The 14,770-nt window shown below is 41.4% G+C and overlaps 1 protein-coding gene and 1 long non-coding RNA gene across 2 annotated transcripts; one reads left to right on the plus strand and one right to left on the minus strand.

Annotated features, from left to right (window-relative positions):
* Positions 1-4,351: 4,351 nt before the first annotated feature.
* LOC134107209 (uncharacterized protein DDB_G0271670-like) lies at positions 4,352-8,627 on the minus strand. Its single transcript, XM_062558807.1, has 3 exons — positions 8,059-8,627; positions 5,475-6,930; positions 4,352-5,145 (listed from the first exon to the last, which is right to left on the minus strand). Exon 2 carries the CDS (start codon positions 6,928-6,930, stop codon positions 5,764-5,766), a length of 1,167 nt encoding a protein of 388 aa, XP_062414791.1. The 5' UTR covers positions 8,059-8,627; the 3' UTR covers positions 4,352-5,145; positions 5,475-5,763.
* Positions 8,628-8,781: 154 nt separating this feature from the next.
* On the plus strand, positions 8,782-11,035 carry LOC134107210 (uncharacterized). The gene is made up of 3 exons (XR_009942702.1): positions 8,782-8,957; positions 10,220-10,285; positions 10,561-11,035. It is a non-coding gene; the product is annotated as an uncharacterized LOC134107210 (long non-coding RNA).
* The last annotated feature ends 3,735 nt before the right edge of the window (positions 11,036-14,770 follow it).

A 14,770-nucleotide genomic window follows, 5' to 3' on the forward strand; every position in this document is an offset into this window, starting at 1 on the left:
AAAACCCTGAATAGTCATACTCAATAGTAGGAACAACAGCAATATGAGTATTGGAGAAGCCCTACAAGGACAGCTATAATATAAAGAATAGAGCATAGAGCACCACACATGGTGTGCACAACCTTAAATTGCTTCATGACATAAACTAAAGCTATTTAAAGGATTTAAGACTTATGATTAAATTCCAATAATAATCAAAAATTGATGGACCCTCGAGTTGTGGTGATATTTGAACAATAGCGCTGAAGACACTACTTTGTTTGACTACTTTGCAGGCGATTGTCTGCAATGAAATGAAAAGGATGTGAATGTTGTATACTCAGTATTGATGCCATGTTGAATTCATCTAACAAGTGAAATTAAACCATGGTACCAACTTAACGTTAATCCTCTTTACAGTTTATAGACCGATTTTGTGTTTAATTTTATTAACGTTTCATTTATTAGTCATTATCCAATGCACTGTTTTCATGAAACACAATTAAACATGCTTCAGGTTGTAACTTCATTGTAAGCTTTATACCTCATGACGCAAACAGGAGACAACAGGAGACACTCTTGTCTACGTCCAAGCTCGTGCTTAGCAAAGAGCCCAAATGTACATTTATGTTGTGTTCCAGGAGCTCATTTGCCCTCCCGACATGCTCTGTCGTTACATCCTTCCAAGTGATCATTTTTTGGTTGAAAAGCGTCTATGCCCGGCGTTGAAAAGACGTTGCAAAATGGTTTAAAATGTAAAGTTGTTCCAACGTCTATTCGTAGACGTTGAAAAGACGTCTATGTTTAGACCACATTTTCAACGTGATTTTTAATACGGTAAAATGTCGTCCTCTACTTTGTGCTGTAGCAGTATTTTATAGATTTAAAAAGAAACAACGTCCACATTTGTACGTTTAGCACCGATATTAAAAATCACGTTGAAAACGGGTCTAAACATAGAAGTCGTAGACGTTGAAAAAACTTTCACTTTTAAACCAATTTGCAACCTGTTTTCAACGTCGGGCCATAGACGTCTTTTGAACGTCTCTTCAACTGATAAATTGCTTGCTACAAACGTACAAATTAAATACTTGTCACAGTTGTCATGTCAACAGCCCTTAGCAAGGACAGCACATTTGTATGTATTAAAATCAATATATCCATCCATCCATGAATGATATATTGATACTTTTCTTATACAAAAACAGAATACAAAAAATATATATATTTTGTGAAAATAAACTACGAAATTATAAGCGCAGCAACAACATGAACAAGTTAGTTTAGAATTCTGTGTTTGTAGCCCATTTTTCTGAATCATTGGAACTTCATTTTCAGATTCCGTAACAAGATCAGGCTCTGAGTCACTAGTACCGGGATAGTGAAATCAGCTCCGTCTCTCTCATCGTCACTCAATGATTCTTTGTGTGAAGGGAGTCAGAATGCGCAGAACACCCTTCAGGTGCAGATTCCTCTAGTCAACATGTTAATTCAATTCAAATTCAAATAATTTTATTTTGTTCAACCCAAAATGAAAAATAGGCCTGAGGGAACTTTACAGTCTGTAAACATGCAGCATCCTGTCCCCAAACCATCACATCAGCACAGGTAAAGCTGTATGTACCGGTGTTAAGGACCTCTGTGACTACTACCATGAAATGGTGCTTTGGAACTTGCAAAATATGACTTTTACTTTGAAGATATTTTAAAGTCTGTACAGTAAAAATGCTTTATATTCATCATGGTAGTAGTCTGAGAGGTCCTTAACACCCATGCATTGGTCTTTGTGTGGAACTATTGAGGAATCTGTTTTTATTGCAGCTCAAATATGTAGAAATGATGTTTTTGAACTTGCAATTATAGGGCTTTTACTTTGGAGAAATCTCCCAATTTGTACAGTAAAATGATTTCCTATTCATCATCCTAGTAGTACACGAATAGTCAGAGAGGTCCTGTACATACACACTTCTATCATTGTCTACTACATTGTCTTACTATTTAAATACTTTTTTCCGGTTACTTGCTCAATACCGTAAATGTCAGCATTAACGTGCACTAAAATTCAAGCGTCGGCTGAGTTGACCGCAGTAAAACCTGGGGGAGAACAGAGGAGGGGTAGGTGTGTACAGAAAGAACAACTTAAACAGTACGTTAGATTCCTACAACAGAAATTATTCAAATAATCACACACACACCCTCTCTACACCAGTGTTTCTCAACTGGTGGGTCGCGACCCACTAGTGCAAGGTGCACTCCTCAGTGCGCAGTTTGATACCCTTTTTTGCATTGAATCATACTCGGATGTTTACTCAAACTGATTGGCTGGCCCTACCAAAACAAAAATCCACCAGCCGCCACTGACAAATATTCTGTCTGATAGTACTACTCTTACTACAATAAAAAGTACTACTAGAATTTCAACTTTTATTAATACTTCAACTACTACTAATATTACTACTACAAATGATAATACTATTACTTTCACTACTACTACAAATACTACTGTGACTAATGGTATTAGTACTACAGCTACACTACACTACTACTACTATTGAAACTAAAACTACCACTATTTCTTCTACTGCTAGTATTACCAGTACCACAATTACAACTACAACACATTTTTTTAAACCATCTCAGCTTTTGCCATTTCTGCATTTTCTGAAAGTAATTTCATTATTTCTTATATCTGTATTTTTCTTAATTCACTTCAGCTTCTGCAAATTCTGTATTTTTAGCAATTTCCTTAAATTCATTTCAGCGTTTTTCATTTTTGTATTTTCAGCAATTATCTGAAATTCATTTGAGCTTTTAGCATTCCAATGCATTTTCAGCAGGAAATGCATTTTCTAGTTTCAAAAATATTTTTAAAAATGTTCACAAAATTATGAGGGGCCGTTTAGGACTTAACTATTGAGACACTCTTGCGCACTCTACTGAACAGGCTGCTCACTGCAGCGTGCGATGAGGCTGACCGCCCGGTGCTGCAGGGGTCCGACGGTCCCCGCTAACTGCACCCGGGGTCGGCTCTAGCCCATTGGCTGCCCTAGGCGATACTAAAATTTGCACCCCCCCCCACCTACCACTTGGGCCCACATTGAACCATATCCATACCATGTCATGTCTGCGTTCCATCAGGTCCAAGTCCTCCCCTAATGCAGCTTCATATGGACCTGAGACTCACTGTCTCCTGTCCTACCCAGGGGTTAACCACATATCGTTCTTCACCCAGTTACAAAACGCTGTGTCACATAATAGAAATGCAGGTTTTCCTGAAGCTTTGAGTCATGTTGGACACTGTCCTCCCTGTCTGGTAATCCAGTGTCCACTGATTCCCGTCTAGGTGTTTTACAGTTTTCCTCCATTTATAGAGACAGGAAGCAAGACGTTCTGAATAAAGTGAAACAGCATTTGAAATGAAAATGAGGAGTTTTCTGCATTTTGTTGCTTCGCAATTTCTGTGTCCCTTGGCCATAGTCCCTCCAAAGACTATCTATTGTCTATTGACAACCCCATGAATCACACCCGGGCTACTCTCTTTTTTTGTGTGAAAGTAGACTCCGCTCTATTCACAATATGTCCTTTCAAGACAGTGTTACTTATGTGACGGCCCTGCCTATTGGCTCATGTCATGACGTCATTGCCTTTCCCAGAGGTAATGCCATCAACTGGATTGGGAGCAGCTGGGGCGTTCTGGCAGTATAAGAGCTTATGGTTCCTGCCTGCCGGGGTTGCTGGTTTTCCCTGGCCAGCGTCCGCACCTTTGTTTTGTGTCTTTTGCCGTTTAATTTAGGTTCACAACATTCCTCCGACATGATCAAGCACCCACACTGACATGACTGAAACTACTGACGTACACACCTCATAGTTGTTTTACTTTTGGATTTGTTACTTTATTTAAATAAATATATTTGGAAATCACCCTTGCATTGTGTCTCTCCCGTGTTTGTCATCCCCTTCGAGCCGGGTCATGACACTTATAGTTCCTGCTACTTTATACCTCTACTACAATCCAAAGGAATATGTTGTACTTCTTACTCCACTGTATTTAATAGTTATTCAAGTCATAATACAAATGACTTTTACTTAATTTTGTAGGCACTTTTTCTACATGTAGTATTTCTTCACTGTAATACTACTACTTAAATGATCTCAGTTTGTTCCACTACTGGTCCTCTTTTGAGTGATCATGAAGGGTGTTGCTTTCACTGGACTAAAAAGAAACAGTAAACAGCTACTACTCTTTGTATCTTTGATGAATAAAATATTTGTCATCCACATATACCATATGAAGGTGTACAAGAACTTAATAAACATTGACCCAATTCCATCTTGGAAATAGAGACTCGAGTTACTGTTTTGAGTATTTTTAAGGCACACAGATTTTATCCATAGAAGGGAGATGTGGTTTTGTTTACCAACAGTTTTATTGAAAGAATCTAAGAAAATAAGAAATGATTCCCAATCCAAGATAATTCTAGCTATACATCCGTCAGTAGAAAGAATAAATTCCGACTTTTGAATATACTTGTATGTATAATCATTAACATGTATTTAGCATCTTATAGATATAACAAACTAAACATTCGATGACTGTATGACAACAAACCCAGAGTTAATCTGTATAGGCCTTTCGAGGAAGAGGTAGAACAGTAATACACAGCTGTAGCTTCTTGACCATCAACAACCTGTGTGACTGGGTGGACATATTATCTGGTCCAAAGGCACCAGTGCAGACATTAAGGCTCTACTTAATAAAAACCTCATTTGAGCTCCTTCACCACAGCTTCCTGGAACATAACTGTCACGGTTACCTCGGACAGGACCCAGACGCAGACCAGATCAGATGGGGTAAAACAAAAAGGTTTATTTTGTTGAGTCAGATACCAAAAACCACAAAACGGAAAAACACCAGTAGTCTACGACTTTCTGGTTCCAGGAGTGGGCCCTTCACAGAATCCTTGACCCACGAGAGATGCGGGCGTGTCAGGGGGCCGAAGTGTGGTGAGGCGAAGTCCAGCAGGTTGACCGACGGTCGTAGAAGGGACGATCTCTTGGCGGTGGCTTTCAGGTCAACGGCACGGACCAGAGATGGCGGTCCAGGAAGACTGCAGACTGCTTGAAGACTGAAGGATGGAGGTGTCGGGTGAAGGCTCAGGCCAGGAGCTGGAACAAGAAAAAGGGTTGAGAAGGTTTCAGAAGCTGACTTCCAGGATGGAGGTGGCTTTGGAGGGCTGACGGATGGAGGATTTTAGTTGCTAAAAGAGGCTGTATGTAGAGGTCTTAACTGCAGCTGCCCACCACACACTCAAGGTGGAGGGGGCACCTGCAGTCTACTGCCAGAGACTATGTGTAGAGGTTTGGCCTATAGGTGTCTGCCAGTGAAATGCAGGCAGAGGAGGCTCCTGCAGTTCACTGCCAGAACCTAGAGGTGGACTTTAAGACTGAAGCCGTCTGCAAGTAAAATACAGATGGAGGAGGCACCTGCAGCTTACCGGAAGATTGTAGATGTTAAGCCAAGTGGAGGTGAGTTTCAGGTCAACGGCACGGACCAGAGATGGCGGTTCAGGAAGACTGCAGACTTCTTGAAGACTGAAGGATGGAGGTGTCAGGCCTGGATCTGGACCAAGCTGGAGGTTGAGCAGGTTTCTGGAGCTGTCTTCCAGGATTGAAAGTGTATTATTACTGAAATACTATAAAATAAAAACATACAAATAAATACAACTTAATACAAAAAATACAGCATGATGAAACTTAAAAATGAATGTAAACATGTAAATCATTTTACTCCATGTAAGTAATTTCAAACTCGGATAAATTCTTTTCAAACGAATAAACATTCTTATTTGGATTATGGTTCCTAACATTACCTGGAGCATCAGTGCGTCTATTGCACCACCAGCTGTCAAACTGGTCTCTCCACTCTAGATAAACCCTCATATCTACCACCCAATCTGGCTCAGGCTGGTCCCATAACGGACGATACTCACCAGGACTTACCTGCGATGCTTCCCCTGATCCCTGAGGAGGCTTAGGGGGACTTACCTGCGATGGTTCCCCGGGTCCCTGAGGAGGCTCAGGGGGGCTTACCTGCGATGGTTCCCCGGGTCCCTGAGGAGGCTCAGGGGGACTTACCTGCGATGGTTCCCCGGGTCCCTGAGGAGGCTTAAGCAAAGGTTTAATGTCTGGAGTACCAGTGGCTCTTTTAAACCACCGGCTGTTTAACTCGTATACGCACTCCACTCTAGCACAGCTCCTTTTAGATAATGGTTCATGGGGACTTACCTTTAAAGACTTACCTTGTCCATGGGTGGAAATTGAGGGGATGCTACGGAAAGATTTAGAGGAGGAGCGAGAAGAAGAACTAGAAGAGGAGCTAGAAGAAGAACTAGAGGAGGAGCTAGAAGAACTAGAAGAGGAGCCAGAAGAATTAAAGGAGGAGCTAGAAGAACGAGAAGAGGAGCCAGAAGAATTAGAGGAGGAGCTAGGAGAACTAGAAGAGGAGCTAGAAGAAGAACTAGAGGAGGAGCTAGAAGAACGAGAAGAGGAGCCAGGAGAATTAGAGGAGGAGCTAGAAGAACTAGAAGAGGAGCTAGAAGAAGAACTAGAGGAGGAGCTAGAAGAACGAGAAGAGGAGCCAGGAGAATTAGAGGAGGAGCTAGAAGAACTAGAAGAGGAGCTAGAAGAAGAACTAGAGGAGGAGCTAGAAGAACGAGAAAAGGAGCCAGAAGAATTAGAGGAGGAGCTAGAAGAACTAGAAGAGGAGCCAGAAGAATTAGAGGAGGAGCTTGAAGAAGAGGGAAAGGAGAAGGTACCAGAGGAGGGAGGAGACGGCCCAGGTGAGGTGCCGATCAGGGAGGACGGTCCTCTGATCCTGAGGATGGTCCGCAGGATCCCGGGCCGGTTAAGGTCCGGGATCTGGACGCTGGTGTAGCTGCACCGTCGGGCCATCTGAGGGTAAATAAACAACAACACAACCCTCAGATCACCGATGCACATCGTGGTCATTTCTCACATCACATATTGCATTAAAAGTGGATTCAAAGTAGATGTCATGCAATAAATAATACACTAACAAAAGAAAACGCAGGATAATAAAACTGTTTGCATCTGGTTCAGTGTTGAAAACTGAAGGAGGGCAGAAGGAGGACACATGCTGCTGGTATCAAACCCACGGACAGTCATATTATTAAATTGACCCCTGACATGGTCTGATATTGCAACACCATTTTCTTTTCATAATTCATGAGAAAATGAAAGATTTGGCGGTGTAAATATGAAAGAAGATAGAGTCTATCAGTTGTTTATTCTAAATATGAATATGTGCATGTATTTACATGTGTGTACATTAAGAATCAGTCAGGAAGCTTTATTACAGTCTACACAGAGTACATCTAACATTCAGACTAGTGTGAAATATAGTGTAAAATATAGAACTGGTATCGGGCGTTTTCCTGATAGCAGTCCTTCTTCAATTTATCACCTCTTTATTCTATTAATTGTACATCGCAGCGCGAGGGGGAGGTGCAGCACGCGCACATGCAGTCCTATACGGTTACTTAACAAATCGCTCTATTCACTCTTATGAAATGCATCAACCACGAGCAGAGTGCATTTCGATGTTAAATATCAAGAGAAATAGTGTATGGAGCATGTAATAATACATTCATAAGTAAGTTTCAACCACCGTGACTTCACCTTCACGTTGTGACGTCACACCTCAACCGTCTCTATGGACCCGGTGGTTTCCAAATAAAAACATTTATTTCAGCGTTCCATGGCGTTCTCAGCGCCATCTTTTTTCACAAATTCCAATGTTAATCTTCGACGATTTGTTACCCTCAAACCAAAATAACAGTGTTTTAAAACATCTACACTAATTGTTGACACACCCGAGAGATGTCCCGCGAGATGTAACACATCCCGCCTCTCCAATAATCATTTTACACGGAGAAATCCTCGACTGAGTGTCTTTGCCCATCGAATCTTATTTCTTTCACCTTTAAACTCAATGTGTCTTAGTCATGTATAACCTGGGGACCGTTCTAAGGTTGTAAGAGGATCAAAACGTTGTCTTACTTGAACACCGAAGGTTCCAATCACAGCCAACTTCCTTCAGCAGGTGGTCGTCCTCGATGCTCCGCCGCTCCTGAGGGCCTGTTTCAGCCTCGTCTGTGCTCCACAAAAGATGTTATGTAGTCGTTCACTTCTCCAACAATATTCGTATCCAGTAGATTCCGTCCAGCAGTCAAAAACTCAAAGATTTCGTTCTCAGCAGTTTGCTTTCACAAGAGGTTTAAAGTTCGTGTTCAAGTCAAAGTGCAAAAGGAACGTTCAGGAAGTCCGCTGACCTTAAATACCCTCGGTCGGGTCATCGTTCGGTTGCCATGGCAATTTATGGCGCGCGTGCGTGCGTATTTGTACGTGCTCACGTTTTTATTAAATATATATCGATTTTTATTTATTCCGGTATTATCCACGTTCTTTTCGTTCTGGCCAACATTTTAGTTGTTTATCATGCTATGTTGTGAACACAGCTTAAATAGTTATTAACACTGCAGCAGACCATAAATATCATTAAATAAATTGCATTAAGGACCAAGTGGGAAAATGTTCAATATATGTACATGCAGGGCCGGCTCTTCCTATAGGCGATCAAGGCGACCGCCTAGGGCGCCAAGTTCGTGGGTAGCGCCCTCTAGCATAACGCATCATTCTTCCAACAACTTTGATTAACGAAATAAAACCCAGGTGAAACAAAACCATGATTAAAACAAATAAACATGGCGCCCTCGCCATATGTACGGTATGTTATATGTGTTTGGTGGGGGCGCGACGGTCACGCGCAGCGGAGCTTATGGTTGCGTGCGTTGCAAGGCAATGGTCACACTCGGATCAAGCTAACGTAACATCAGTGCAAACTCTGGTGCAAAGGAACGAAGAAAAGCAGCAGGAGGAGAAGAAAGCCCTGTAAAGAGGTAACGTTACGTATTTCCACCTCAGACAAGTCATTTCATGGCACACATTGGATGCTTTAGATTAACACTGTGGTCGTTTACACAGCTAGTGTTGCCCTTGTTAGCCAACGTGCTTTAAGACTCAAGGAGCCTTCCAGCTAGCATAGTGATGACACATTCTAATCACTAATCAAAATACACCTCTTCACGGTTCCACATTGAGACTTGTCCGGGACACTCTTTACCTCCATTATGCCGATTTTATTTTACCGATTTGAAACGGAATACATTTGTGTGTGACGTTAGCTAACGTTAGCTAGCGTTTTTCATAATTGACGTTAGCTAACGTTAGCTAGCGTTTTTCATAAGTGACGTTAGCTAACGTTAGCTAGCGTTTTTCATAAGTGACGTTAGCTAACGTTAGCTAGCGTTTTTCATAATTGACGTTAGCTAACGTTAGCTAGCGTTTTTCATAAGTGACGTTAGCTAACGTTAGCCAGCGTCAGCAGCTTCGTTCCTAGCAAGCAAGCCATTATTCGCATAATTTAAAACGGTTTAATTTAACGTTAGGTACTTAAATATCAGAAATTGTCTAAATGTTAAACATTTTTTACAAACACCTTAATTGTTACCTATATTATTTGCACAATATTACAACTCATCTGCGTTGTCAAAGGGAAACGTGCCTAAATAAATGAAAATGATTAAGCTGTACTGTACTGTAACGTTACTTGTCCAAATGACAAAGGCCTCAAATCATTAATGTCGAGGCATTCTCTTCAGATTAGTTTTTTTTACCCGATAGTAACTTTTTTATTGTTTTTAATATGCCTGGTTTGTTTGTTGGTTTTATTGTTTATCTGTGCTATATATGTACTGGTTTTACTTTAAAATGTCTTTGAGTACCATGTAAAGCGCTATTTCAATAAAATGTATTAATATCATTACTAACAAATGGTCTCTTAATGTACAATCTGGTATATACAGTATATGCATTCCACACTATATGTTGTCTGGATTGTATTTATGGTAATGCAGAGACACTCACCTCCTGAACAAAGCTCAGCTGATCCCCAGGTTCACCTCTCTCTGAACCTTTTAAGTTTTTATTATAGTTATTGGTGGTAGTATTAATAAAGCTATAATCATCTGTAATAATTGAATTCACTCAAAATATGACCTCACCCTTCCATTCATTGTAAACAACTTTCAACCCCATTCTTGATCGTTTCATCATTTTAAAGAACTTCACTGATGTGGTTATTCTCTGTGCTTAAATACAGCTGCAGGTGAAGAGACATGTAGGACCACACCTAGCACAGCAGCCGGTGAAACAGAGCATGCAGCAGGTAATCTATTTAATAATCTTTATTTGACTTTACACTTACAAAACAATAATTTATTTACACCTAATTCAAATTTTTGAATAATTGTTTACTCTAAAACACTACTGATCCTGTTAACAGAAGAACATTTTTTTATATGCATTTACTGCCTGTCGTATGACTCACAAGATCAGTAATAAATCTCAACATATGACCAAGAGAAAAAATCAGTCATTGTATTGCCTATTGCCATAATCTGTATTAATAGATGAACATCAATTGTATGTATTTGCCTTCAGGTGAAGGAGCAACAGACACAACTCTCCCTGATTCTGCACTACAGCCTGCAGACACTTTCGCCCCCACAACAAGTTCTGATGTCCATGAGTCCATCAGGGAAGAACCGATTGATCCTGCTGACTGGCCAACCCTGTCTGGCCAAAGTTACTAAAAATTAAAATATTCTGAGACCGTTATATTTGCTTGTAGTACATTTATCAAATATAAATGTACAATATAATACAAACAACATAGTGTACCTATAATGTATAGCAGAATGATAACATGGAAGTGGTTCAAAGTGGCCGTAGGTGGGAGGGCGCAAATCTTAGTATCGCCTAGGGCAGTGTTTCTCAACTGGTGGGTCGCGGACCCGTTTGTAGTGGGTCGCGGGCCTTTGCATGGGAAAAAAATATATATATATTTTGAAGGGACTTTTTGTAATGCAGCGGAGTTTTTTTTCCGGCTCGTCCGTCCATGTTGTTTTCCGTCAGCGCGGCAATTAGAAGCCCCCCCCCCCGTCGACACTGCTAGTGAACGCGGAAGCACCCCCCCCCCCCCCCCCCGTTGACCGATCGAATTGGGTCACGGCTCGTCGTTAAGGGGTAAAGGTGGGTCCCAGAGCCAGACAAGTTGAGAACCACTGCTCTACACCATGCGCCACCGCATTTACATTGGCATGCAGTAACCTAAGGACATTATCTAAGGATAATGTTTGGCAGTAACACAAAGTTGTTAAATAATATAAATGTTTTTAAATCTAAATTTTAAACCTAAATATAAATGTAATGTGCACGGGCACGGTGCGCGGACGCCGATGGTCGCTCAACTCCCGGCGACCGGACCATCCGCGTCCGCGAATCAGTGAAAACAGATGGTTTCATCATCGCTGATGGTTTAACTGGTCCGCCCCGCGTGACATCAAAGTGGACAGTATGTGGCCCCCTACCTAAAATGAGTTTGACACCCCTGCTCTATAACAAGCTAATTCATTCGGACTTGTCATCTTGTCTTGCTGCGTGAATTACCGTAATTATTGTAATGTTGAAACATTTAAATTTACATTTAACATCTATATATAACATTTACCATTTACATTTATATTTATTATTTATATTTACGTTTAACATTTAGATTTAGACGAAACATTTATATTATTTAACAACTTTGTGTTACTGCCAAACATTATACTTTGAAAAGTTCTTGTGTACATGATTTTCTCTTTAAATGTTTGAAAAAGTGATGTCATTTTTTTTTCATATGGTAATGGTAAATGTACCAAAACTGCGCAGGATTTTAGAACGTGCAACCTTTTACAATGAGACAGCTGCAGATTCTGTGTTATGATGTAAGGATTACATTAAAGTGTTTGCTGGCCAAGAACAATTTTCAGATTAACTGCTTGTTGTATTTAACTAAAATCATGCAGTGTAGATACTGCAGAGGGTTGATCTCATTTGGAAAGAACAAGTGCAGAGGTTAACAAGAAATACATTGCAAAAACAGAAGCAGAAGTGAGAAAGTCTGAACATACATTCTATTTATCATTAGTATGTAAAATGTCCCTTTCCCTACAGCTGACATATTACCATTTGGAGGGGATTTACCCCTTGCTCAGAATTTTATTAAAAATAAACAGGATCAATATAGAGATAACTTGAATATATAAGAGTGGATAACAGGGCCAGTAGACAAGCCAAAACTAAGGGCCTCTCGCTTCCCTTTCCTGTGTGCATGCAACAGCAGCTGCTAGGTTAGCTTGCCAGTTTTGTGTCACAGCTGGCCGTCGACTACTGTTGGAATCCTGCCGTTAAAAACAGAAATAATCATCATGGGGACTAACCTGGCTTCAATGTCTGTCTCTGAACAAATGGCTATGCTTTTTATAGAGCTACACATAGAGCCAGTACATGTCAGACCGCACAAGTAAATAGACCTCAAACAATGTGACACATAATTATAATGATGATTTTGAATTTTACCTCAGCTCTACGGAGAGAATTTTAGCTCAGTTAACTCTTGACGGCTCTGAATTAACTTCTGGAAGCTGTTTTTGGGGGAAAAGACACAGTGATTGTACTACCAGCTCAGCACTAAACCGCAGACAGAAAATAACTGGTGAAGTCATTTTAGAACAAGATACTTCCCTTAGGAGTCTGTGGTAACTCAAAACAGTGCAAACGATTATTGTGAATATTGCACGTACACGTACAATGTTGGGTTTAAAGCTTGTTTATTTTCCAGCCAAGAGGCCAAAATATAATTTCTTACTGCTATAACCATCCATTTCACAACATATATGAATACAAATGAAATGTGCAAAAATGTTCTCATTGCAGTTCCATCTTTTTTGTAAATCAGATGACAGTACATTTGTATGGTTGAATAGTTTCAGATGGTCTTCTATTAAAAAGTACAACATAACTGTCACAAACAGACGTTCCCCGTCTCCAGAATATTAAGGTCCGAACCTCGGGATCTCAGTCACCCCTCTGCTGCACGTTACAGTGGTTTGTGCCACTCAGGGTCAGCCCACTGAGCCGGCACAGCCACTCCCATCTACGCACCTGTGGCTCGTCTCTAATCAGGAGAGCCTGGGCATTTAAGCTGCCGAAGCCTCAGAGGCCGGTGCGAAGTCTTGTGCATGTTGCCATCACAGTCCGAGCGGTCTATTGATATCCTGTTTCTGCCTACCTGCTATTTGACCTCTGCTTTGTCCCAGACCTCGTTCACGCCTGCCTGACCCCCGACGGTACCTCTGCCTACCTCTGCGCTCCCGGCTCTCGACCCCTCGCCTGAATCCCAGCTCCGACCTCGCCTGCTCCCTGACGGTGCCTCTGCCTACCTCTGCGCTCCCGGCTCTCGACCCCTCGCCTGAATCCCAGCCCCGACCTCGCCTGCTCCCTGACGGTGCCTTAGCCTGTTCCCTGATTGCCTGGCTTTTCGACCCCTGCCTGTTCACCGGACACTACCACGCCTGACGTCTTTACCTCCTTAATAAAACTGCGCTCTGCGCTTGGGTTTCACTCTGGTCTCCTGTGGTGCGTTACAATAACATTTGACATTTTTATTTTCATCAAATGGCCATTTTCTGTTTAATATCAAGTATGAACATATATGTAATTTGAAACAAATGATATTCATAGAAGCTCATATGAATAATGCGATATAGGTGCAAATGGTGTCCCTTGCACCACAGATGTATAAATAGATATATGTGTGTGTATATAAAGCAGGGGCTTTTCGGATCCCCTGGAGACCCCCTGACACAGGTAGAGGCGAGATGGCTATTGAAAAATGTATGTAATGCCAAAAATGTATTTTCCTCCTTGCCATCACACCCGCTAAACCTATAAGGAAGCTGAAAGGATATTATGTCTGAGGTGTGGCTCGGGCATTACTCTGTGGCCTAATGCAGCATCTTTCACTAGGGAGCTGGCAGAAAAGCTTAATTTATGGCATATACTGTTCTGCTTCAAAAACCCTAAAGATTCAGAAATTGGTGATGACCACAAAGTTAAAAATCAAAACGAAAAAACAGTGTTCTGTGCCATCTAGTGGCTTGCAGCCTTAATGATGATTATTACTATATAGAATGGTAAGCACTGTATGATCAGTAAATTTAATTTTAGATGGCTTAAAAGTAATCAATCAATCAATCAAGTAACCCCGATCAAGTCCTACCCTCAGTGTTCTGAGTGTTAGTTATAGTGCTGTTCATACTGGAAAAAATGGTTTATACCATGTTATCTTTGCTCAGAAGGTCATTGAGGATGGGGATTCACCCCGTGTCTGTCCACGGCTAGTCTCATATTCCGCTGAAACAAACTGACCAGTACTTTGGGTGGCCAGTAATGGCCGCTAGGACCTCTTGTGGTAGTAAGCCAACAGTGCTACTCCCCCCCCGCCCCACCACCGCTGTGAGGAGCGATTGATGGGTCCAGTCGAAGGCAGTAGAGAACAGTTCATCAAAGGTGTTTTGAGAAAATATGACTCACCAATGCTAATGGCAACAGGCAGACAACCAGAGTGCTGTTTGTGGGTCTTATGTGACAACTTGGAGACTGCAGACGTCGCCTCTTGTTCTAGTTTGTATGAAGTGTGTTTTGACACGCATCATAGCCCATTGGGGACGTAGGGTGTTAGCCAATCACAGATTGGGCTCATCCATTATTACATTACATGTCATTTAGCTGACGCTTTTATCCAAAGCGACTTACAATAAGTGCA

This window comes from Pungitius pungitius, chromosome 2 (genome assembly GCF_949316345.1).
Source record: "Pungitius pungitius chromosome 2, fPunPun2.1, whole genome shotgun sequence".
NCBI lineage: Eukaryota > Metazoa > Chordata > Actinopteri > Perciformes > Gasterosteidae > Pungitius > Pungitius pungitius.